At 52.2% G+C, this 23,467-nt stretch overlaps 1 protein-coding gene across 1 annotated transcript in view; it reads left to right on the forward strand.

The window, feature by feature from the left end:
- Positions 1-23,467, forward strand: part of PEX14 (peroxisomal biogenesis factor 14) — a 129,799-nt gene that overhangs the window by 87,668 nt on the left and 18,664 nt on the right. Inside the window, exon 4 of the mRNA XM_045860050.1 lies at positions 17,422-17,550. Coding sequence (XP_045716006.1) covers positions 17,422-17,550 — 129 coding nt within the window. The remainder of the gene's footprint in view (positions 1-17,421; positions 17,551-23,467) is intronic.

Below are 23,467 nucleotides of genomic sequence, written 5' to 3' on the forward strand. Positions count from 1 at the left end.
AAGAAACAGGGACCCGTAACCCATAGTGAAGTGAAAAGTCAATCAAAAGAAATAGACTCACTGACAGCATAAGAACTTTAAAATAATATGAAAAGTTATGTGAGAAGAATGTATACTAAAAAAATGGCTGGGCCTTGGCGGGGTAGCTCAGTTGGTTTGAGTGTCGTCCCGTACACCAAAAGATTGCAGGTTTGATTTCTGGTCAGGGCACACACCTAGGGTGCGGGTTCAGTCCCCAGTCGAGGTGCATACAGGAGGTAACTGACAAATGTTTCTCTGCCTCTTTCTCTCTCCTCTCTCCCTCCCTTCCCCTTCTTCCCTCCCTCTCTTTCTCCCTTCCTCCTTTCCTTTCTCTAAAAACCAATAAAAACATATCCTTGGGGGAGGGTTTTAAAAAGCATGGCCGAGGGGATGAATGGGCAGTTACAGGAGAGATAAGGAAGGTGTCAAGAAGAACCACGTGAATGCTGAAAAACGCACAGTCTGTCCCTGAAATTTCACTAGATGGGAGTAATAGCAGATGGGGCACACGAGAAGAAAGGATCAGTGATCCTGAATACAAGTGGATAGAAATCTAAATTGCAGATCGTAGAAGAAAAAGGATTTAAAAATAGGACCAGAACCCCAATGATGTGTGATGCAAATCAAATTGCTTAATGTATGGGTGAGTGTAGTCCCAACAGTCGAGAAGAGTGGCGTAGAAAACAGACACTCAGAGAAAGGCTGGCCGAAATTTCTTCAGTTTTGGTTAAAACACCGCTGCCCCTAGCAACCCAGGAACCTCAGCCAGCCCTGAGCAGGATAAATACAAAGAAAAGTACATCTAATTATTTTGTGGTAAAGTTGCTTGGACTCTGAAGACGAAGAAAAGGGAGCGGTGATCAGAAGGCTGCCGGACTTACCGTCAAAGCCATGTCGCCCACCAGACAGTGGAATGACGTCCTCAAAATCCTGAAGGAAAAGACCGTCAACCTAGAGCTCTGCACACAGTGAAAGTGCTCCTCAGTCACCAGCAAGCAAAGGTATTTTTACATACAAGCTCAGAGAAATTGCTTGTCAGGGGACATGCATTGTAGTAAATATCAGTGGAAGATCTTGATATTGAAGAGAAATAATATCAGAAAGAAGTTTGAATCTCCAGAAGAAACAAAGAGCACAGGGAATGTTAAATATGTGGGTAAACGTAAAATAAGTGGGTAAATGTAAAATACTGTTTTAATTTTTAGTCTTGAATTTTGTAAAAGTCAGTTGTCTGTAGCAGTAATAAAATTTTGTTGGATTTCTAACACATATATACATATGTATGTGATGAACACTAGAACATAGGACAAAGATCAGAAGGGGTATAAGTGAACTTATCATTGCTTCTTACTGAAATGCATTAATGTATACAATATGGCACATGTAATAGTATGCATCATATTAAGACTCTTAATATGTAAAGTGCTATAACGTTAATTTAGAGTAGAATGTGATAAATTGAGGATATGTATGAGAGCTGTCTGGAAAAGCCCAACTGTTATTAATATAATGAGAACGTTTTATACAACATCAATGTCACCTGGCAGCCAAGGAGAGTGGACTGGAATGCGCATGCGTGAACAATGACGACTTCCCTGTACTAGTCAGTGGGGGTGGTAGATACTGTTGAGGGAGCATGTATACTCTGTGGCCGTCGCATTCAAAATGACTGAGCGAGTAGAGCAACAAATCTGCATCAGATTTTGCATTAAGGCTGAACATTCCTCCACGGAAACTGTTGGGACGATTCAGAAGGCCGCAGCTATGGGCAGCTGGTGATTGTCACCTTCATCACAACAACACGCCTGCTCATGCAACACATTTTGTGCAGTTTTTCTGGCAAAACATCAAACCATCCAGGTGACTCAGCTTCCCTACAGCCCAGAAGTCGCAGGGCGACTTTTTGGCTTTTCCCCAAACTAAAATCACTTTTGAAAGGGGATAGATTTCAGACCATCTATGAGATTCAGGAAAATATGACAGGGCAGCTGATGGTGACTGGGAGAACTGTGTGAGGTCCCAAGGTGCCTGCTTTGAAGGGGACTGAGGTGTCATTGTCCTGTGTGCAGTGTTTCTTGTATCGCGTATCTTCTTCAGTAAATGCCTCTTTTTCCCATATTACATAGCTGGGTACTTTCTGGACAGACCTCGTATTGTAATCCCTAGAAGAACCAGTTCTTAAAAACTCCAAGGAAGTATATCTAAGTGTCTGGTAGAGAAGACAATGAACTACCAGACATTCCTTATTATTCCTACTTGCACAGCCTCTGTTGTTATGCAAGATAAGCTTTCAGAACTTGTGAGAAAATAATTGCGATCTTTATTGGAGTTGTGTCAGACCTTTTAAATTAATTTGAAAAGTCTTTTCCTTTTATTTCATTACCCTTTTGTTCCTTTTCTGTAAGGTTTTCTTTATATAGCTCTAACATACTTTAAGATTATTCATATTAATTTTGTTTGTTTGTTTTTTAATGTTTTTCAATTACAGTTCGGTATTATCCTGTATTGGTTTCAGATGCACAGCATAGCGGTTAGACAACCATGTACTCTACAGAGTGGTCCCCCGGCTGTTCCAAGTGCCCCCCTCCCCACGCACAGTTACTGTGATATTGTTGACTCTTTTCCCTACGCTGTACTTTACATTCCCTTGACTACTTGTAACTACCAATCTGTACCTTTTAGTGACTTGTCAGTCCTTTTATACCCAGCCCTCCCCACCCCTCCTGTCTGACAGCTGTCACTCTGCTCTCTGTGTCTGTGAGTCTGTTTCTGGTTTGTTTGTTTTGTGTTCTTTAGATTCCACATGTGAGTGAAATCACACACTCTTTATCTTTCTCTGTGTGAAGTCAGACACAGCAATTTTATATTCTTGTGGCTACTATGAAAGGAATTTGTCTTCATTTTATTTTTTAATTGTTTATTGCTAGTGCATAACAGTGCTACTGAATTCTAAAATATACATGTGTATGATATATCTAGGCACCTCATTAAACTTTCTTAAGATTATATTGATTTTTCTAAATATATAATCATATTGTTTATAGTCAATTATTTTGTGACCTTCCAACTCCAAGACATTTTAATTTTATTTCCTGCTTTATTGCTTGGGATGGAACTTCAAAAATCATGTTAAACACCTAAATATTCAGTGACCGTCCACTATAAGTTGGTCAGTGCTTTAGGCTTTGGGGATACAGCAGTGAGTAAGGCAGGCAGTATCGTTCAACAGCAGCAGATTTGTAGCATTAGAAAGCTTACAGAAGCGTGTGTGTTGGGACAGCCAGGCAGTATTATATGGCTAGTAATTGCAAGTAGCAGGGACGTACTCCCGCCGGCTGAGCAGAGGGGGCTGTGGCGCTGGGGGAGGTGCCCCGGCGCAAATGGCGGGCTCTGAGTCGGACCGGGAGAAACCCTCGGTGGCGGGTGGCGTGTCGGGGCCGGGAGACTGGAGGGGGAAGGCGTGTCGGGGGCCGAGGGACAGACTAGTTTGCCTCAGCGCAGGGTGAGTGCATGGGAACAGTTCGTACAGTTATATCAGGGCTCCTTGGAGGTTCCAGCCAGAGCGACGTTTCAGGGCCAGAGAGGGGGGCAAGCAGGCGGGACTCTGGGTTTTTCCATGCCCCAGCCGACTCCCAAAACCCCGGGCAACATTCCTTGTGTGTTTTGTACGTTGGGTTCCCTTTTTTTCTTTTCTGCGCAGTTTTGTTGAACACCTACCAGGTATCAGCAGAAACCGAGCAGTGTTCTGGGCACCGTGAATGCGGCCGTGCCTACAGCAGCCCCACCTCCCTGCCTTCGCAGAGCTTGCCTTCGGGGAGGCTGCGGGACAGGGCGCTCACTGTAGTGAGTGTGCGGTGAGCAGAGTGCGGGCAGTGAAGAGTTCTTGGAAGGTTGCGATGCTAATGGAACGGTCTGGAAAGGCCATTGTCACCCCACTAGCTGACATTTAAGCAAAAACTTGAAGAGAATGAGTAAGCAAGCCGTGCAGGTTTCTGGGGAGGAAGAGTTCCAGGAAAAGGGAACCACCCGTGCCCGAGCCTGCAGAGGGGGCCTGTCTGGCGAATTCTAGGAACAGAAAGGAGGTCAGTGAGTGGGCAGGGTGGACTGCAGAAACACTAGTGGAGTTTTCAGGCAGAAGGACAGCGATCCTGCGTGAGCACAGAAACGCAGGAGGGAGTGGAGAGCCCGGGAGAGGGCAAGTGGCAGGGACTACCAGCTGTGTTTGATGATGCAGTGCCTTTGTCGTGGAGTCAAACATTTGCGACAGTAACACAAAGACGGAAGGACGGAGTGACAGTGATCTAAGTGCTAGACGTGCGGGTAGCGTGGTACAATTTCTCGGTTGTATAAAGCTGGAGCGGCAAGGATAGACTGTGACTGGGATATTTGTTCTCAGACATTTTCGTCTCAGGACTTCCCTCCCAGAAACTGAAGACCCCTTGCTGGGCAAACACCACAGGATCGCTGGGGACGGACGGGCTCCTTCGGTGGGCGCCGAACTGAGAGGTGGGGTTTCAGGAGAAACCGCCAAGCGCCCCTCCCAGCCCCCGGTAACTGCAGAAGGAAAGTTGGTGACTTTACGGTGGAGAAATCCACCAGAAACCACCCTGACTGCAAGCCAACAGTGGGAAACCCTGAGTGAAAAAAGTCTGCAAGAAGAGGTAATTAAAGAGATCAAAAGGAACACAGATTGTAAGATGACAGCTATCCAGCCCAAAATTCCAGTTTTTACAATAAATGTAAATAGATGACTTCATCAAAAGCAGAGTGTGTGAAGATTAAGTAAAAAGCAAAAACAAAACACTAAACCCAACTCGCTACTGCTTACACCAAGCACACCTTTAACGAAAAGACCTGGGATGAAAAGTAAAGCGACGGAAAAGGTACCCACTGTGCAAACATTAACCAAAAGAAACCTGGTTCCAGCATCGGGCAAGGCAGGCTTAGAAGCGGAGTGGAAACAAATCTCAGAGTGGCCAGTCACGAGGAAGGTTTGACATTTCTAAGTAAGTACAGACCTTCCATACACACAGAGCAAAATTGGACAGAACTGAAAGGAGAACTAGACGAATCTATCAAAATGGGAAGTTTTAAAATACCTTTCTCGATAATTGGTGGTACAAATAACATTCTCACAGCACAGTTAACAAACTTAACCTATTTTTAGATGGACATAAATATCATATAGGGTGATTGTAACGTGGCCGCTGGGTTGCGCACCTCAGACTAGTATAACACTGTATGTCCAGTGTAACTGAAAAATCGTCTCCCATTTTAAAAGTTAGTCGACGGTGTGTACCCGTACACGGATATGACAGTGTTCCCGGTAGAGACAGCACGTGTACAAAAGGGATGTTCAGCCTCCTCAGCCGTCAGAGGAATGCGCGTTCAGATCAGGAGGAGCGGCCACTCCCTGCCGTCGGAATGGCCCCAGCTGGAAAGCGGGGCTTCCGTGCTGGACGGGCAGCAGCTGGGGCGCGCGCCCTCGCTGCCGTGAGCGCGAGCTGGTGTTAACACGGTGGAGGCTGCCGACAGTGTCTGCCGGAGCTGAGAGGACACGCACTCCAGGCGACCCGGCGGCTCCCCTCCAGCCGGGTCTGGGAGGACGCCCATAGCAGCAGCGCTGTGCATGGCGTGGCCCACACGGGAAGCACATCAGCGGCGGCCCGGTCCTGTCGTCCGTCAGAGTATGGTGCGGCGGTTAGAGCCGTGAACCGTGGCCACAGCACACTCCCGAGCCACGGAAGCCTTCAGAAGAGGATGCTTTCGGTATTACTCCGTTTACGTAAAGACGGAAACTACGCAAAATTCTCGTGGTGCCGGAAGGTAGTGGTGACTGGGAGAGACACGAGGGGTGCCGCCGGAGGCTGTCAGTCCATCGTTTGTTACCCGGGTGGTAGTTGCGTGGATGTTTTCACTCTGTGAAAATTCGTTGAGCCGTGCTCGGAAGATGCGTGTGCTTCTCGGCACGTTGGGCACCAACACAAGTTTACTTAAAACCACAGCGGGGCTTTTTCCTCTGCCGTTCAGAGCAACAGATGCACAAAGCTTGGTGGCATCGCAGCGTCGTGTAGTCACGGTTGTGGCAAAGAGGCGCGTGCACTGCTGGGAAACGGAGGCGGCAGCGACCTCCCGGAGAGGGCAGTGTGTCGGCACTCACGGGGACGAAAACCGCCCCTCTCTGGCCCGCGTGCAGGGACCGACGCACTGGTGCGAGGGCAGACGGCCCGGGCGAGGACTCGTAGTTCAAGGTTTGTCTGCAGCAGCAAATGCTCGGTAGCAGATGAGCTGAGTGAATTATGCTGCCTCCGCTTAAATGGCGTGCCCTGTAGCCATTAAATAGAACCTCTGTGGACACTAATACGGGATGCCAAGTCATGTTAATTAAAAATAGCAAGGTGTAGAAGAGTGTTCATACTGAGCTATTATTTGTATAGAAATGCACATACCCACATACAGAATATATGGATACATATTATACGGGTGTATAAAAGCACTTTCATGTTCCCTAGTCTGTCTCTAGAAGATGTATGAGAAACTGGCAGCCTTGGTTGCCTCTGGAAGATACAACTGGTGGCCAGGTGGCAAGAGTGGGAAGGAGCTTAATGTTTTACTGTGTGCCCTTTTGTATCTTTACAATACGGCAAGTAACATGGGGCTATATCTGTTAAATACTAATTTTTGAAACAATTGCTAAAAATCCCTTAGAAAGGTGTTATGCAGGAGACTGGTGTTTTGCCCCACAATAAGTCCGGTATGGCCACATTTCCTTCGCACAAAAACAGATCTTTGCTTTGAATACTTTATTTATTTATTAATTTTTATAGAGAGGGGAAGGGAGGGAGAAAGAGAGGGAGAGAAACATTAGTGTGCAAGAGAAAGGTCGGTTGCCTCTCTCACACCCCCACCTGGGGACCTGGCCCGCAACGCAGGAGGTGCCCCGACCAGGAATCAGACCAGCAGCCTTTCAGTCTGCAGGCCGGCGCCCGGTCCACGGAGTCGCACCAGCCAGGGCCAGATCTCTGGTTTAACGTGAGACGGCGTGGTTGGCTTTACGTGTGGGTGCCCCGAGACGTGTGGGGGGAGGTGCCCTGGGGCGGGGGGCTCAGGCTGCAAGGGCGTGTGGGGATGGATGCGTTGATGGGCAGGCGGCGGGTTCAGCCCCCCTCCCGGGGCTCCCCTGAAGACGCCGCACCCCTTGAGGGGGGTGGTGGGCCCTCCGCACTGCTGCTTCCTCGCTTCCCTCCCGAGCGTTTTAAGCGGAACCCAGATTAAGTTAAAAGTGATGCAACCCTACTGCCTCCTTTTGTTCCTTTTAAAAATGTAATTGAGATCATGCTATGAATATCACATCTGCTTTTTATGTCTTAACATATCAAAAGGATTTCCCATGTCATCAGAAACTGTTCATTATGAATGTGAATGTTTGAGTGTTATTACATTATTGAAATATGTCATAACTTGCCTAATCGTACCTCTTTGGACATTTATGTTATTTAAATTTTTGCTATTGTTAAAAATATAGAGAGGAACCACCTCTGCACGTTATAGTACATTATTTTATTATTTCTTCGAAGTAAAATTGTTGAGTCAACGGGTGTGGACATATTTAAATACTTTGCGACAGAGTGGTGCATTGTCTTCCAGAAGTTTCTCCGTTGGCACTCCCTCGGCACCTTGGCACACCTTTGCGGCTGTCGCTTTTAATGTGAAAACGTTCGGTCTCAGTAACTTCAGCAGCGTGACCGGATGCTGTGCTAGAAGTCCCCGTCCGGCGGAGCAGGGTCTGCACTGCCTCCTCTCGTGTTGCGTGGCGTCGTGGGGAAGGGCCTGGGCTCCGAAGCCCACCTGGCTGGATTCGCGCCCCTCTCCGCGGCCCCCACCCCACCCCCATCCCACAGACACTGGGGCCTTAGAGAGGCTGCTGTTTCCTCACCTTCAGTCTGGGGGTGGGCACAAAATACTGCTTCTCTGCCCCACTGCCAGCTCCAGCCACGCGGGTTAGGACTGCACAGCCCTCCCCCCACCCCGGGCACCGCAGGTGCAGCGCCGTGTGGCCGGAGCCGAGCACCTCAGCGGGCTGCGCCGGGCGCGTGTGGGAATGCAGAGAATCAAACGTGCGAAAAGCTCCTAACACCTTCCGTGACCCTGGGTTTCCGCAATTTGGCTGCTGTTTGCAGGTGGAGAGTGGAAATACGAAATTTCTGTTTCCTCTGTGCTTTTCTTTACATTCCATGTTCTTTGCTGTTTTTCTTATCAATGATGTCATCTCTTACATTACAGATGATGTATCTGTGTATTATATGAGATTATATGCGCTACAGTAGAAAATAGACAGAATACTCAACCAGCATCAGAAACTGGGGGAAGAGGTCTTAGGAACGCTGCCATTTAACAGGTAGGGAAGCCACGGTCTTAGCCCCTTCACGTTGCCCGGCAGAAGCAGCACTCAGGTATTTCTGCATCCGGTTGAATCCTGAGTGTGCATCTCGCCTTTCACAAGGTTGACAATAGCAGCCAATACCAGACTCCTTTGAGCTTCGCAAACAGGTGACAAAATAATGTACGCATTGACCTGTTAGAACATAGCACATTTTAATGAGTTAATATCAGCTTACTACGAGGACTTAGAACATGGTACTTTAAACCTTTAGGAAGGAAGTTGAACACCAAGTGGTAAACCTTCTGACAGCGTATTTAAGACTCAAGATGTAAAAGAAAACCCAAGACGAACCTCAAACGTTCATAGCATTTGGCTAAGTGACCAGAGAGTGCACCTTGGTGCACTGCACGCTGGGGACAGGGTTTTCTTTCTTTTCTTTTTTAAAAAAATATTTTATTTTTATTTTTAGAGAGAGGGGAAGGGAGAGAGAAGAGAGAGAGAGAGAGAGACATTGATCAGCTGCCTCTCAAACGCCCCCACCTGGGGAACTGGCCCACAACCCAGGCACGCGCCCCCACCAGGACCTGAACCGGCAGCCTCTCGCTTTGTGGGAGGGCGCTCGACCCACAGAGCCGCGCCAGCCGGGGCCTGGTAACGGGGTTTTCCTTAAGGAGCAAAATCTCCACCTGGACTTGCGTCTGGGAGTCGTCACTTCCTAACTCGGGCTGTTCCGAAAGGCACGTGAGTCAGCGCTCAGCCGTCCCCGCGGTCCCCAAAGCAAGTGTTTGCTCTGTCGCCGCGATGGAAACATTTCCACGGGTGAAGCAAATATTTAGAGCCGGAGGAAACATTGGGGCAGCCAGGACGTGTCCAAATAGAGCAGATGCCTGCCTTTTAAGTCACATTTAAAAAAAGCCTCCCTGCCCTTGGCTGCCGTGGTTTCGGCCGCAACTCGGGCTAAGTGAGAAATTAGAAGTCGTGTGTGCGCTCAGACCCCAGTGCCCGGGCACGTCCCCGCACCTTCTTCTGCCTCGGTTTTTCTCTCCCAGAGAATGGGGGTAACCGTGCCGAGTGATTTTGTGTAGGATTGAGGGTTCTTTTCCCTCCAAATACTGTTTTTGTTCTTAAAAATAAGTTTCCTTTATCCTTTTGCATTAGAAATGTATTGCCATGGAACCCAGTTTATCAGAATATACACGGAAAGTCTGCCTTCGGCCTCTGCCCCTGGCCCCCAGTCCCCTCTTTATCCATAGCCAGTTCACCCTTTTCTTAGCCGCATATGATGCTGCACACACATCTCAGTAGACGTGATTCCGTGTGTGCACATGTGCTTTTTCTTGTCATAGAGTTCCCATGTACCCTTCCCCTGGTTTCCCCCACGTTCCACACATTCTTTTTTTTTTTTTTTAATCCTCACCCAAGGACGTGGGCGTTGATTTGAGAGAGAGGGAGAGAAACACCAATTGGTTGCTTCTTGCACACGCCCCGGCGGGGACCGAACCACATCCCGGGCATGCGCCCGACCGGAGATCAAACCAGCAGCCCTTTGGTTTGCGGGACGGTGCTCCAGCCGACTGAGCCACCCCGGCCACGGCTGTGGTTTTGTTTGTCTGTGTTTGAAGTGATTGATTCTAAGACTTTGCTTATTTGACATGTGTTGCCTGTCAGAGAGCAGAGGGGAGCTGGCATGGCAGGCTGCTCGTGTTTGACCCCCATCCCCCCGCCCCCCCAATATACACACACCCGGGACAGAGAGCGCCGCATTGGGGCCGGGTTCTGCCTCTGGGTCGCCGCGGGGCTCTGCGGTCTGGACAGCAGAAGGGAAAGAGAAAGAGAAGAACGACAGGAGAGAGACCAGATGAGCCCCAGCTTTCCCTCCAGATCTGCGTTTCTTTGTTTGGTTGTCAGAGGTGATTTTTTTTTTTTTTTAAACAAACTTCACTGCCTCTTCTGAAACACGAGGAAGATTCAAGTGTAGTTGAAAGTGTTCATTGGTTCGGCTGTCTACATGTGCACCGCACACCTCTGACTCTCTTGGCCTTTGGCCTTTAGCAGTGATCCCTGGCTGTCGGTCTTTAAAGCTGGTCCCTTCCCCGAGAACCACAGCGCAGGGTGGGCAGGGCTGATGTCCCAGCCTGTGCCAGAGGCCCGCAGGTTCCTCACTGCCCTCCGTGACCGTGACCTCGGCACCCGTGTTTGCCGTGCTGTCAGTCCTTTGGAATTGATGATCAGATATCAAAGTCACTCCCCTTTATTTTTGTTTTTAATTTAGCAGAGAGGGATTAAAAGGAAAAAAAAAAAACCTCTTTAGACTATAGATCTAAAAATAGACACCGTGATGCCGGTTGGAAACCCTCCCAGCCTCCCGCGCGAGAGATCTCAATTTGCGCCGCGCAGAGGGGCCGCGCCTCTGCCTCGTCCCCCAGTTATACGGCTCCCCAGAGAAGCCCGATAAATTTGATAGGGAAATTTCCTCCTTGTGCGGAAGGAGCGAGGCTCAGCGACTGGCGTGGCTAAAAATAATTCAGGGCTCCCAGGGAGTACGTCTGTCTCGTGGAATAACGTATCAGAAGTGAACGTCCAAAAAGTTTCGGTCCCGGCTGAGCCGGGCACGTCATCGATACACCACTGGGGCCCTGGGTCCTCGGACCACAGCCCGCCTGATTTGGAATCAGGCTGCTCCCCAAAACTTGCGTGTAGTTTCCTGCACCAACCGTTCTTCTGCGTGCTTCACTGGCAGTGGCCGCAGAGCTCGCCTGTGAAACCTCCAGACTGGGACGCAGCCACGAGCGTGCATCTCTCTCTCTGCCTCTGCGAGTCAGAGGGGTCACCTCCCGCGGGCCCCCGGTCAGTCCCGGGGTGCGCGAGCCTGCCCAGCTCCCCGTCTGCAGGCGAGCAGCGCCGGGCGTCTGAGGCTGGCTTTTTACTTGGTGATTTATACCCGGAGACGCGGCTGGGTGATATCCAGTGTCCTTTTGTCTTTGTGTTTATTTTTCTTGCACCTTTAATGTATTTAAAGGATATATTGTCTTTATGGTTCACTGGGATAAGGAGGGGATTGGTGCAAGTTGTCACCAGAGGCCCCGGCTCCCCGTGATGAGACGAGAGTTATATTCCGGGCTAGGTATTTTTCTTTCTTTCTTCAGATGGCAGGAGGCAGTGTTTTGCTGCTTTTCGAAGCGGCCTTTTTACCTCCCGATTTTTGGAAGGATACCGAGAGGACGTTCACTTTCAGGGCGTCATCAGCAACTTTTTCTCCTGTTTGTCTGCACTCCCCTCTTAGAGGAGAGGAGAGGAGAGGGGACGGTCTCACCTCTGGTTCTTGAATTTACATGTCAATGTCGGGGTGGTGGGAGCCCGCCTGGTCCTCAGACCAGTTTTTATAAAAAAAAAAAAACAACAAAACACTTTCATTCAGGCTGATGTTATCTGGGACTGGCTTTCTGAAAAAAAACTGTTTTTGCTGTTTGGGAACAGTTAATCCGCAGAAAAGAAAGCATTGGGCTTATTTGCTTAATATTTTAACCAAGTGAATTAGACAGGTTGGGGGGGTGGGGGGAGGGGACTAGAAAGTGGGTGGGGGAGGCCCCATAAACAAGGTGATATATAATATTTTTTTTGTTCTCCTTTTAAATAAATACCGATCAGCTTTATGTTCAGAGACAATAGGAGCCGTTGGCTTAAATTTGCAGTTTACTGTATTTATGGCTGTAATATCAAGGTGCTGCCGTCGTAATTTCATGCCCCAATGAGAAGAGCAAGGTCGAAGCAAATGCTTCCATCGGCATCTGCTAGCACACTGACTCATAAACAAGGCCTGGCTGGATCAGGTGGCACGGAATAATACAGGCTAATGAAATACAGCATAGCTTTCCATTACTGTTAGTTTTTACAGTGTCGTCATTACGTGTAATTTATGTTTAAAAAATTCAATTTTATACAAGGCACTGGGAAATAGGGGTCTGCAGGTCATCCAACGACTTCCAGAGGCTCCGAGAGTCCTCATTGTACTCCGCTGTTCCAACAAAATGTTAATAAAATAAAATAAAAATACTTTTTCCCCTTCCCCTCCCCTAACCTTCTCTGGGAGAGTTGATTTTTCTTTTAATTTGGGGAATCTTTTTTAGCCAGCTGTCTTCTCTGCCTCATCTCCTTCCACGGGCGCGTGGGGAGATAACTAGCCATTCCCGGAGAGGTGACCCCGCTCGGTCTCCGTGGTCCTGGATGAATCACCTGAGTCCTGTGGGCAGAGGGGCTGGGCGGGGAGGAAGGGGCCGCACGGCCAGCCGGCACCGCCGCCCTTGGCCGCTGGCCCTCTGGCCCTGCCCTCTGATGAACCTCGGGCCGGGCCGGGCCGGCCGGGGGCTCATTCTCTTGCTTATTTCCCAGCCACTTGTGACCCTGCCGTCCCGGTCGATGTGTGACCCGAAAGACGCGCAGAACACCGCTGTCCGCCGTCACCTGCCTCTCTGCTTCACCCGTGCGGGGCGAGGCCTGGCGGCGGCGGCGGCACCGCGCAGTCACCGGGGACGGTGTGAGGTTGCTTACTCTGAGAAGCCCTCGCACGCCGGTCCCACGGAGGGGAGCCCCCCTGCAGCGCTGCGGCCCACCCAGTCACCGGTTTGGGTTTGTTTGCGTCTCAACAAAACCTCTGGAAGAAGAAGGCAGATGTATCTGTCTTCTAAGGGGTAAAAATGAGCCGGTGTGGCGGCCTTGAGGCCGTTCACCTCAGTGGTCAGCTTAAGTAGCTCACTCGTCTGCCCTTTGGAGAGGGCCTCCCCCTGGGGAAAGGGTACGACAAGAAATCTGTTGGCTTCTGCACAGGGGCAGCGGAAGGCTCCCGGTCGAGGGAGCTGGTTTTGGAATTCCAGAGAATGGAGAGGTCAGAGGTCAGAGGTCCGCGCCGGTTCGGGGCTGGGACTTCATTTGTAGCGGGGTCTGAGTTGAGAGCCCTCGGCCTTGCAGATCAGGCAGCGGTGGCCTGAGACGCAAAATGACGCTGCCTCTCGGGGAGTGGGTGGAACGGCGGGGCAGGACCTTTCCGTCCTAGTCCCACGTCCTAGTCCCACGTCCGAGTCGTCTGAGTCGGCGGTGTCACCGATGGGGGACGGCGGCTCTTGGAACTGTCAAGCAGCAGAGGGGAGGTCACTGAACAAGCCCCCCTGGATGCCCAGAGCTAGTGACACCAGATAGTGCAGCGGCACCCCAACCGAAAAAATTGTAGGTTTTACTGAAATTGGCTAATTCTCACAAAGGCGGCAGCCGCCGGAAGACCCTAGGCCGGTGCGGGGGAGGAGCTCCGTCTGCCAGACTGCGACACCCTCTGCTCCCGTCTCCGTCTCCGCCACCGCTCAGCCCGTGCCTGGTCCCTGGGCGGTTAGATGATTCCTTGCAGATAGCAATCAACTGGAAGGAAGTGTGTGTGTCTAATTTGCATGAGATTATTTAAAACAAAAAAAAAAGGTCTGCATTAGTCAGGGTGATGGTAAACAAGGCGCAGAGATGCCTTTTATAATATAGCCTGTGCCTCAGCTTTCAGAGCCAAATATAATTCACGTCCAATTGGCAGTTGCCTGTATTATTCCTTTTAACCTTTCGGATTCTGCAAGGTCTTGGTCTGAGCTCTCCGGGGGTTTCTCCCAGCCGGGGTGGGGTAGGGCCTGGACGTGCCGCATGTGGTTCTGTGGCAGGACCTCATCCCCCGAAGGCCAGGACATTTCAGCACCAGGAGCCCAGGCCTGCGTAGGTGACGGTTGTGTTCTGAGACAGAGGACCCCCCTCTCCCCTCGGTCTCCAAAAGTCCCAGATGGATCACCCGAGAGACTCGCCTGTGGAGTCCCGAGCCCAGCCACTCTCCCCCAAGCTGGGGACAGGCCGGAGTGCAGCCCCGTGGGCACAGATGCAGAGGCCTCTGGGTCGGGAGGGGGAGAATCTTAGCATGGGATCTGGTCACTCTAGCCTGGTCACTGCGGTGGCGGTCAAAAAGTTGTCCAGGTGTCATTTGCAGGTGGGAGCCGGGTGTCAAGCTCCTGTGCTGTATTCAGATAGCCCTGAAACAGCATCCACCTGTGGTTGGGGCGCCCGAGTGGGGTGGGGGGAGCGGTTTAGGCCTTTCCCAAGCCTCGGTCATAAGGTCGAAGACCGAAGGCTGGGTTTTGCGGCCTGCCCGTCGGTGTTTCGGGACTGCGCAGTGGAGCGAGGGCAGCCGGCTGGAGACGGAAGCCGCGGGCTGTCTCCGGCGGTGCCGTGCGCTTCCTTAACTAGCGTGCTCTTGAGGGCATTTGTCACCCTCCTTGGGCCTCAGTTTTTTTAATCTGTTAAATGAAGGCAATGACTGGGATAATGGTCCAGCTCTGAAATTATATTATTCAGTGAGATCATTAAAGGGTTTATTTTTTTTTTTAAAGAAGAAAAATGATTCACTTTATGTAACTAAATCAAAATCCCGAGTCTCCGGAGGACTGGGGATATCAGAATTCCAGCCAGCGCAAATTTAGAGCATCGAGCGATAAGGTCTCTGAAAAACACGAGCCCGGAAGGATGTGCCGATGCCCTTTACGCCGCGGACTTGCTCGTGGGCTCGGCTGCAATAACGCAAGGAACATGTTTTATTAGGAAAATAGGCTTTGTCGCAGCTCAGGGCCAGAGGGCAGAGCAGCGGGCAGGGAGTCCTGTCCCTTTAACCAGCTCCCGCTCTCGGGGCTGCAGCCCAGCCTGTAACTTACTGCATATTTCCCCAGCGTTAAACATTATCGTACTTGTTTATATTTGAAAGAGCCAAAAGGGAAAATGAGAATGCAACTGAATGCTCCTTTTGGGAAAATTATCCTCATTTGCAGCCAGCGGCTGACAAGGCACACGAACCGCCGGGTTTATAAGATTCCGCGCTGCGCTAGTGACCGTCCGTTGTGCTGACGACGCACGTGCCGCCGTCTCCGCCGGTGGCCGGCGGAGGCCTGGGGAAGCAGCGGTCTTCTCCTGGGCCCCCGAAGGGGGTTCCCCTTCCCGTTGAGGAGGAGGCCTGCTTTCTGCCCTGCCGTGGCTGCCCTGGCTGTTCTGCCCCTGTTCTGGGGGGGCGAGATGACAAAGCAGCCCTCTCTGCAGAGAGCTGGGGGGTTTTGGAGCAGGGATGTTCCCCACCTCCTCCCATGTACTCCGATTTAGCCTTGGTACTCTGGAGGGGCTGAGTGCCCGCGCACGCCCCTCTGTGCACCCTGGCAGCCTTCCCACCTGCCTGCCCAGCAGTCTGCGGAGGGACCGGTGCGCCCAGGGCCGGCCCTGCACCACTCAGACCTCACAGGGGTGTGGCCTGGCCTGCCACTGGCCAGCTCCTCTGTGTGCAGAGACGGGGGCAGATCTCAGCTGCCCGGCGCAGAGAGGAGAAGGGGTTCAGGACACTGTTTGTTCGTTTGTTTGTTTAAGTTGATTTGAGAGAGAGAGGGGGGAAATGAGAGAGATAGACATCCATTTGTTGTTTCACTCATTCATGCGTTCATTGGCTGATGCCTGTATATGCCCTGGACTGGGGATCAAACCCACAACCCCGGTATATCAGGACAACGCTCTAACCAACTGGGCTGTCTGGCCAGGGCCCAGGGCCATTTAGAACAGTTCAGGCGCTCTCCTAGAAAAGTTTGCAGGACAGCTGCAGCCTGCTCACGCTGGGGCGGCGCAGGGCCGCGCTGTGCTGCACAGTGGTAATGCGCTCCATCTAGGAGCCCCTCGGCACAGGGCACGCGGCAGCAGGCTCTGGAAGATGCTGATCCTCAGAACCTCCTGTGCTGACTTCATCTGCCCCCAGGGGCGGATATAGCATGCCGTGGGCCTCTAATGGAGAGCCGCCGACCAGATGTGGAGAAGCACCCGGCTCTAGTTTAAAAGCTCTGTGCTGCGGCTGGACTGGGTATTGGGATTCCCGGAAAAGCACGGGCCGGCCAGAGTGGTCTTCCGCAGACCAGCAGCGACCTCCCACCTGCCTCTCCCACTCTCGCTGGCGAGAGCACACTTGCGTGCTCGCCGTTCCTTCCTTCCGGGCGGGCCCCGTGGGAGAGTTTCTCTGGCACCTGTGCTGCGCCCTTGGCGCCCCCGGCCTCTCCCCACAGAGCCAGCGGCCCCGGCCGCCTCAGAAAGCCTTCCAGCCGGGTGTCCCCTGGAGACGGGGTCTGCCCGGGTCCTTCACGTGCCTTGTACACCTCCGTGGGCAAATCCTCTCCACATGCCACAGCCACTGCAGATGGCGCCCTGCTATTTCAGGATGTGCCGTGTGCAGTGTGGTTTAGAGCGTCAGGAAGATTAAAAAAAAAAAAAAAAAGAACAGAGAGAGAAGAAGAAAAACTAGCCAAAGGCGATTTAGGCAGCCTGTGATAGGCTAGAGTAATAATCATCTGAAAGTTTGGGCCTGGCCTTGTTTTGATCTGTTTTCTTGTTTTATTTTCTCCTTTACATTCCATATCCCATTCATACTAATCACAGTCAGTCCTGATTTTTCTTTTTATTTCTGCATTTGTCATAAAATAAAGCAAATTATTCCCGTCTTTGGAAACGATCTAGACTAATTAGTCGTCTCACCCAATAATTAGTTTTTTGTTTCCCTGTCTGTTTTCATGCATTATTGTTAGTTTTTTCCCCTCTTTTTTTTAACACCATTACAGATTAAAATGAGCCACATTTGCAGTTGATGGTATCTGTTTTCGGGGGAAGAATGGGGAATTGCAGTACGGAGCGACTTCGAAAGCAGCAATAAACTCAAGGATAAATTAAGGAAATTGAATGAGCCACATTTGGAAGCAGTGTGGAGGCTAATATTCTGTCGCTTAAGGTTAAATTGCAGCTGAGAGAGGTTCCGGAGAATCCGAAATCGGGAGGCAGCTTCCCGGGACGCGAGGCCTTCTGTAGCTGCACGGGCTCTTCTCGGTGGGGCTTTTGTAGCAGCGGCGGCGGGCGGGCGGACGGGCGGGCGGGCGGTGGCGAAGGCGCCCACCTGTGCCCCTGTGCTGACACTGATCTCTTCCCCCCAGGGCTGACCGACGAGGAGATCGACGTGGCGTTCCAGCAGTCGGGCACCGAGGCCGAGGAGCCTCCGTCCCTGGGCCTGGCCACACAGGTGGTCCCCGTCCAGCCCCCTCACCTCGTTTCTCAGCCATACAGTAAGTCGCCCACGCCGCCAGCCCCGGCTCTCTCCCACCTTGACCGGGATTCAGGACCGTGGCCAGGAGCAGAGGCCCTGGGAGGAGTGGCTCTGGGCGTTTCCCAGAAACACGCGACACACCCAGGTCCTCTTCTAGACGGACTTGGAAGTGTGTGACAGGGGTTTAAGGAGAGTCGAGGCACCAGCAGGAGTGAGTTCATTAATGTGGTGCGTCAGGCATTGTCGTTGTAGCCAGAAGCTATGCAAGGGCCAGTCTCCCATTCTTATGGTGGTGCTTTTGCCTGTCACTGCGGCTTCACTAAGAGGAATGACCCTGAACTTGGGATTCGTGAGGGCACTCTCGTTTGCCTGCTGAAATAACTCGCCTCCTGGTTTTATTTTTTGAAGTTAATGCTGGGAGATTTAGACTGCCCCCACCTCCCCCCGCCCCGGCCGTACCATGTGATGCATGGAGGTAGGGCGGCCTGCGGGGGCGTTGCAGGCTGCCTGCGGGGGCCTCCGAGTGCAGCGTGTGATTACGACACGAGACCTCGGCCCCTGGAGGGTCTGCTGTCTTTAAACAGAAGCCGTTTTGGGCCTCAAGGTTCTTCACACTGGTAATAAATAAATGTACACCTCCAAAATACAGCCAGAGCCCCTTCTTGAAATCACGCTTACAGAATCTAAAAAGGTTGCAGTGGACTCCAAAGCAGTGGGAAATAGCCCCATTTGTATCTGTAAAGCAGCTCAACCTTGGGTCTGCTGTCTTTCAAAATGCTGTTTCTTGAATCGCCTGTCTCAGTTTTATTTTTTCAAAACATGATTTGGAACCGTGTTAGATACCAGATTTTAAAGGGGGCACTAGTTTTAAAACGCCGCACTAATTTTCACCCTGCCACGCAGCCCAGGGCTCCCTCCAGCTCCCTGAGCCGTCCTCCTCCCTGGCTTGGCTGCGGCGGGGAGGCGAGGTCACCGCGCCACCGGCAGGTGCCGGGCCGGGGCTCAGACCCGCCCTGTGCGCCCGGGTCTCATTTAGGTGAGGCTGCCTTCCCGTGCTGTCTGGACAAGGCCGGATGGGGGAGGCCTGGCTGCACGCACTCCTGGTGCTCCCCTCCGTGGCCCCCTTGTCCAACAGGCCGCTGGCGCGGCGTGACCCCTGAGACCAGAGGAGCGGTGCTTCGTGGTGCCCCCCGCCCCGTGTGGAGGCCGCTGAGTCAGCCGCCACTCCTTGTTAGCCTGGAGCTCTTTCCTCCCAGCCGGCGGGCCTCCCTGCCATCCGTCGTGCTCGCTCTGGGTCACTAACTGTACTGTGTGTGCTTCCTTTCAACCGAACGCCAAGTCTCCGCACATTTTCTTCAGCCGTGTCCCCGGCCCCGTCGTTGCTCGGGACTGGTGAGGACGGGCAGTGGCAGCTGGGGTGCAGAAGTTTCTCGGATGCACATCTGTTCCCTTCCAGCTGCTTCCTCTGTGGCTTAATACCAAACAGGTCCCCTGGCGACTCGGAACCTTCTTGCTCAGAACAGAGTGTTCCGGCTGGTCCCAGAGCTGGCCTCCAGTGCCGCGCATTCGCCTGCTCTGGGCAGGCGTGGAGGGTTCCCCCGTTTGCCTTTCCTGGGGAGCCGAGCGCTTGTGGTGGGAGGGGCCGCCCAGGCACCTAAATCATCCTGCGTCCAGATCTCCCTGAGAAAAAGCGTCGCCCGGTGAGGTGTTTAGGCAGGAGTATTTTTAAGAGTCTCCCAGCCCTAAAAATAAAATACATCTTCTGAGAGACGGTCTCCCCCCTGCCCTGACGCTGGTGCACAGACAGTGGTGACGGCAGTTTTAAACACCTGCAGTGCGCCGCCGTCGCCGGCGAGGGCCGTTCCCCGCGCGCGGCCGCCCGCTCCCTGCAGCTCCCGGCTGGCTGCACCCCTTCCCTTCTGTGCTTTTGCCAAGAGGTGTCAAAACTGCTCCAAAAAAAAAAAAAAGCTTGATTTTGATTAATACAGAGAAAGAAGACTTTGCCTGACTGATAATAAAACTGATAAATGACATTTGAATTACTTGTAGCGGTAATTTATTACATAAAATATCTTTTATTTGACATGCGATTAGTTGCTGGAAGCATCACTCAACCTGACGAGTTTAAACACGCTCGGAAACGAACCCCAGTAAAACCAGGGCTGTCTGCGCCGGCGGCACGAAACACACTCATCCTGGAGTGAGGGGGAATCTGACTCTAAATATTTAAATGATTAATTGGGTTTATATATTTTTTTTTACCTTTCTAACCCCCTTAATTACAAGCAAACTCGGGGGAGTTTCTGAACTAGGTGTGCCGTCTGCATGCTCATCGCAGAGGCATTGCTCGCGTCCCTGGGGATTTACGGCCCCCGCTCGTGGGGGTCCCTGCCCGCCGCACGTCTGCAGCTCAGGCGGCCCTGCCCTCCTCGTTTCCTGACTTTCTCGGGGCGTCCTCCCTCTGAGCCCATGGCCAGAAGACGAGCTTCTCTGGGCCCACCCCCAGACGCTCCCATCTCGGGGAAGGGCCGCTTTTCCGGGACCAGCGCAGGGAGTGCAGTGCCCTGCCTGTCACCCTGCCTGGTGACAGGTGTCCCACTCGGTGCCCCTTGTGGTATCTCTGCTCTGGGGTGAACGCGGTCAGACTCGAGACGCTAGTAAATGCCAGCGTCAGCAAAGATGACACGGACACCTGCCGGAATGTTCCCTTCGTCCGTGCTAAGCTCCGACTATGCTCAGGACAGCATGGTAGGATTTGAAACATGGTCTTCAGGAATCTTAACAGGCTCTCGGGGAGAGAGAAGATAAACTCCTAAGAAAAGGATAATAATATAAGACACTGTGACTTAATGCCAGAATTAATTATACGGACAAGAAAGTTCCACAAGAGTACAGAAAAGGGAAAAATTAATGTGGGCGAGAGAAGTCGGGGCGGGCTTCGTGGAAGCGGTGGGGGCATGGGGGTGGGGGAGGGGCGGGGGGAGTGGTGTGGCGTCCCCGGTGTGAGGGCAATCCACTGGAGTCCGCTCAAGGGAGAGTCCGGCCGAGCGCAGGGAGGGCCCGGCCGGAGTCCAAGGGGAAGGCTGGCGTTCTGCGTTCCTCGTCCTGGTCTCCTCTGCTCGGCTCGGGAGCAGGAGCCCGCACACGCGCGTGTGTGGGGCGCCCAGCGCAGCCCTGAACGGAGGGTCCCGGCACGTGCCTTTGACTGATTCGTTCCGGGCTGGCTCTTCCCCTCCCTCCCAGGGAGACGAGGAGCGAGGTGGCTGGGAGATGCAGGCAGGGCCGGTGGGGACTCCGTAGGATGACCTTCCTTCCTTAGGCCTTCCAAAGACCGGCCCGCAGCGTCAGTTGCCCCTTAAAATAGGACGCGAATGTCCGAGGTTGGGAAGGAGGTTTCGGCATGCCATAAGAGACCGCGAGTGAGAAAGTGTGCTCTTTCTCAGTGTGTGTCTCGTGTAGCCCACGTAGCCTCGCGGCACACGCTTACCCTTGGTTTTCGTGATTCACTGCGCAGGCACGTGTCGTTGAGGGCCTGCTGGGTGCCCGGCACTGTGCCAGGCCCCTGGGGTGGAAGGGCGAGTAAGACCTGGCTGGCCGCTCTCTGGGGCTGCTCCCGTCCGTCGGGAAGGGCGGCTAAGCAGACGCAGCAGGTGAGGTGAACTCGGCCCAGGTGGGGACAGGGGCCCAGGTGAGAACAGGGGCCCGGGCGAGGTGAAGGGCCGCAGGAGGTGTTTACTGGACCTGGGGGAAGGTTGGTTCGGTGACCAGACAGGGTGGGCAAGGCCTCCAGGCCAAGGCGTGCGGGCGGACGTGGAGCCAGGCGGTGTTCAGGGCAGCTAGGGCCTGGGGCGGGGCTTCAGAGACGACCCCAGAGGGAGGTGGCAGCCAGGTCATCCCCCTGCTGGAGCTGGAAGCACATTTTTCCCTTCGAAATGCATCATCGGACTCTTTTTGAGCAGTATTTTCTGTGTGACTGCACTGTTCTTGGGCCAACAGTAACATTACTCGGGCCATCCGGGCAGACGCTGCAGGGGGGTGGGGAAGACACCCTGGGAGAGTGTCGGTGGGGTGGTCCAGCCGCTCCGCCTGCCCAGCTCGGGGCCCTTCCCAGGAGGGGCCGCTGCAGCTTGTGCGGGGCGTCTCCCGGAGGCCTCGGTGGGGCGGGGTGGACGTCCATGCCTCGTGGCTCGGTCAGCCCCCACACTCACCACGGGACTCGCACGTGTTTAGTCTCACTGGACCCCCGGTTATGTAAACTGGGGGTTCCTTGAGCTCAGGGGCCTTTTTCTTTTTTTAAATCTGACTGAGGCTCTGCCTCAGCAGGGCTCTGGAATTACGTGTTGAGTGGACAGATGGGGGTGGACACGTGCTTCAGGGTTGAAAGGCCGCCTGGAAATGGCATCCGCTGGGGACCCCGGGAGCCGGTTGGTGAGGCTAGCGGTGGCGGCATTTGGGAAGTTTTACCTGTAAAACAGACGGGTCTAGGGTTGCTAGTTTTGTTATCACGTAACTTATAGAATGTTGTATTCTTTTGTGTGTTTCCAGTATCACAGGGTGAATGTTTAAAAGTTGAATTAGAATTCATAGATTTTGCTTTTTTTTCCTTTCTCTTTAAAAAATCTTCACCTGAGGACATGTTCATTGATTTTTTGGAGAGAAAGGGAAGGCGGAGAGAGAGAGAGAGAGAGATGGATGTGAGAACGAAACATCAGTTGGTTGCCTCCGCACGTGCCCTGATGGGGCTCGAACCTACAGCTTCGTTGGTGCGAGGGGTGACGCCCCAGCCAGCTGAGCCACCGGGCAGGGCGCTGCTTGTCCCTGGTCTCGGCTGCTAACGGAGCAGAGAGAGAACTTACCGTCTTCCCTGCTGCTGCTGTTCTCAGGCATCGCTGTCTTCCTTTAGCCCCCCTTTTAAAAAAAAAATTCTGAACGTACATGTATTTTTAAATCAGCTTTATTACGGTATAATTTACATAAAATAAAGTGCACCGATTTTAATTCTGCAATCCGGGGTTCGGCACGTGCGCGCTCCTGTGCAGCTGTCACCGCACCGTAAAACCTTGCCCGTTCCCCGAGAGGCCGCTTTGTGCCCTGTCCCCAGCCAGCCGCAGCCGCCCCGACTCTGGGGCAGCCACAGGCCTGCTCTCTGTTGCCTCTGATTAGACTTATCTTTCCCAGGGTTTGATACAAATGGAACCATACGGTATGTACTCCTCCGTGTCTGGCTCCTCTCGCTCAGCATAATGTGTTTGAGATGCATCCAGGCTGTGGTGTGGACCAGAAGCTCCTTCCTGTTTATCACGGAGTGGGATCGCGCGGGGCGGGCGCACCACGGTTTGTTTATCCATTCACCAGCTGATGGGCGCTGGGCTGTTTCCAGCTTGGCGCTATTACGAGTAAAACTCTTGTGAATATTCACGCACAAATCTTTGTGTGTTTTTTTTCTCTTCAGTAAATGCCTAGGAGTGGAATTGCAGGGTCATATGTTAAGTGTAGGGTTTAACTTTTTAAAAAATTTTATTGATTTAAGAGAGAGAAACATCGATTTGTTTTTCACTCATTTTTGCATTCATTGGTTGATTCTTGCATGTGGCCTGACCTGGGGTCGAACCCGTAACCTTGGTGTATCAGGACAGCACTCCAACCCACTGAGCTACCTCCATGGCAATCTTTTGCCCATTTTTACTTTCCTCCTTATTATGGCACTGGAAGAGTTCTTTTAAGTACTCTGTATTCAAGCTCTTGTGAAATATATGCATTGTTAGTATTTCCTCCCGGTCTGCAGCTTTTTTCCCCCTTAGGAAAAAAAGCAAAAGATTTTAAATTTGAAGACATCCATTTACCTTTTTTCTTTTAGATTTTATGGTTTCTGTGTCCTAAGAAGCCTTTGCTTCTGCCATAGTTGGAAAGATTTTCTCCTGTTTTCTTCCAGAAGT

Source organism: Phyllostomus hastatus, unplaced genomic scaffold (assembly GCF_019186645.2).
Source record: "Phyllostomus hastatus isolate PE091 unplaced genomic scaffold, TTU_PhHast_1.1 phas_scaffold_182, whole genome shotgun sequence".
Classification (NCBI taxonomy): domain Eukaryota; kingdom Metazoa; phylum Chordata; class Mammalia; order Chiroptera; family Phyllostomidae; genus Phyllostomus; species Phyllostomus hastatus.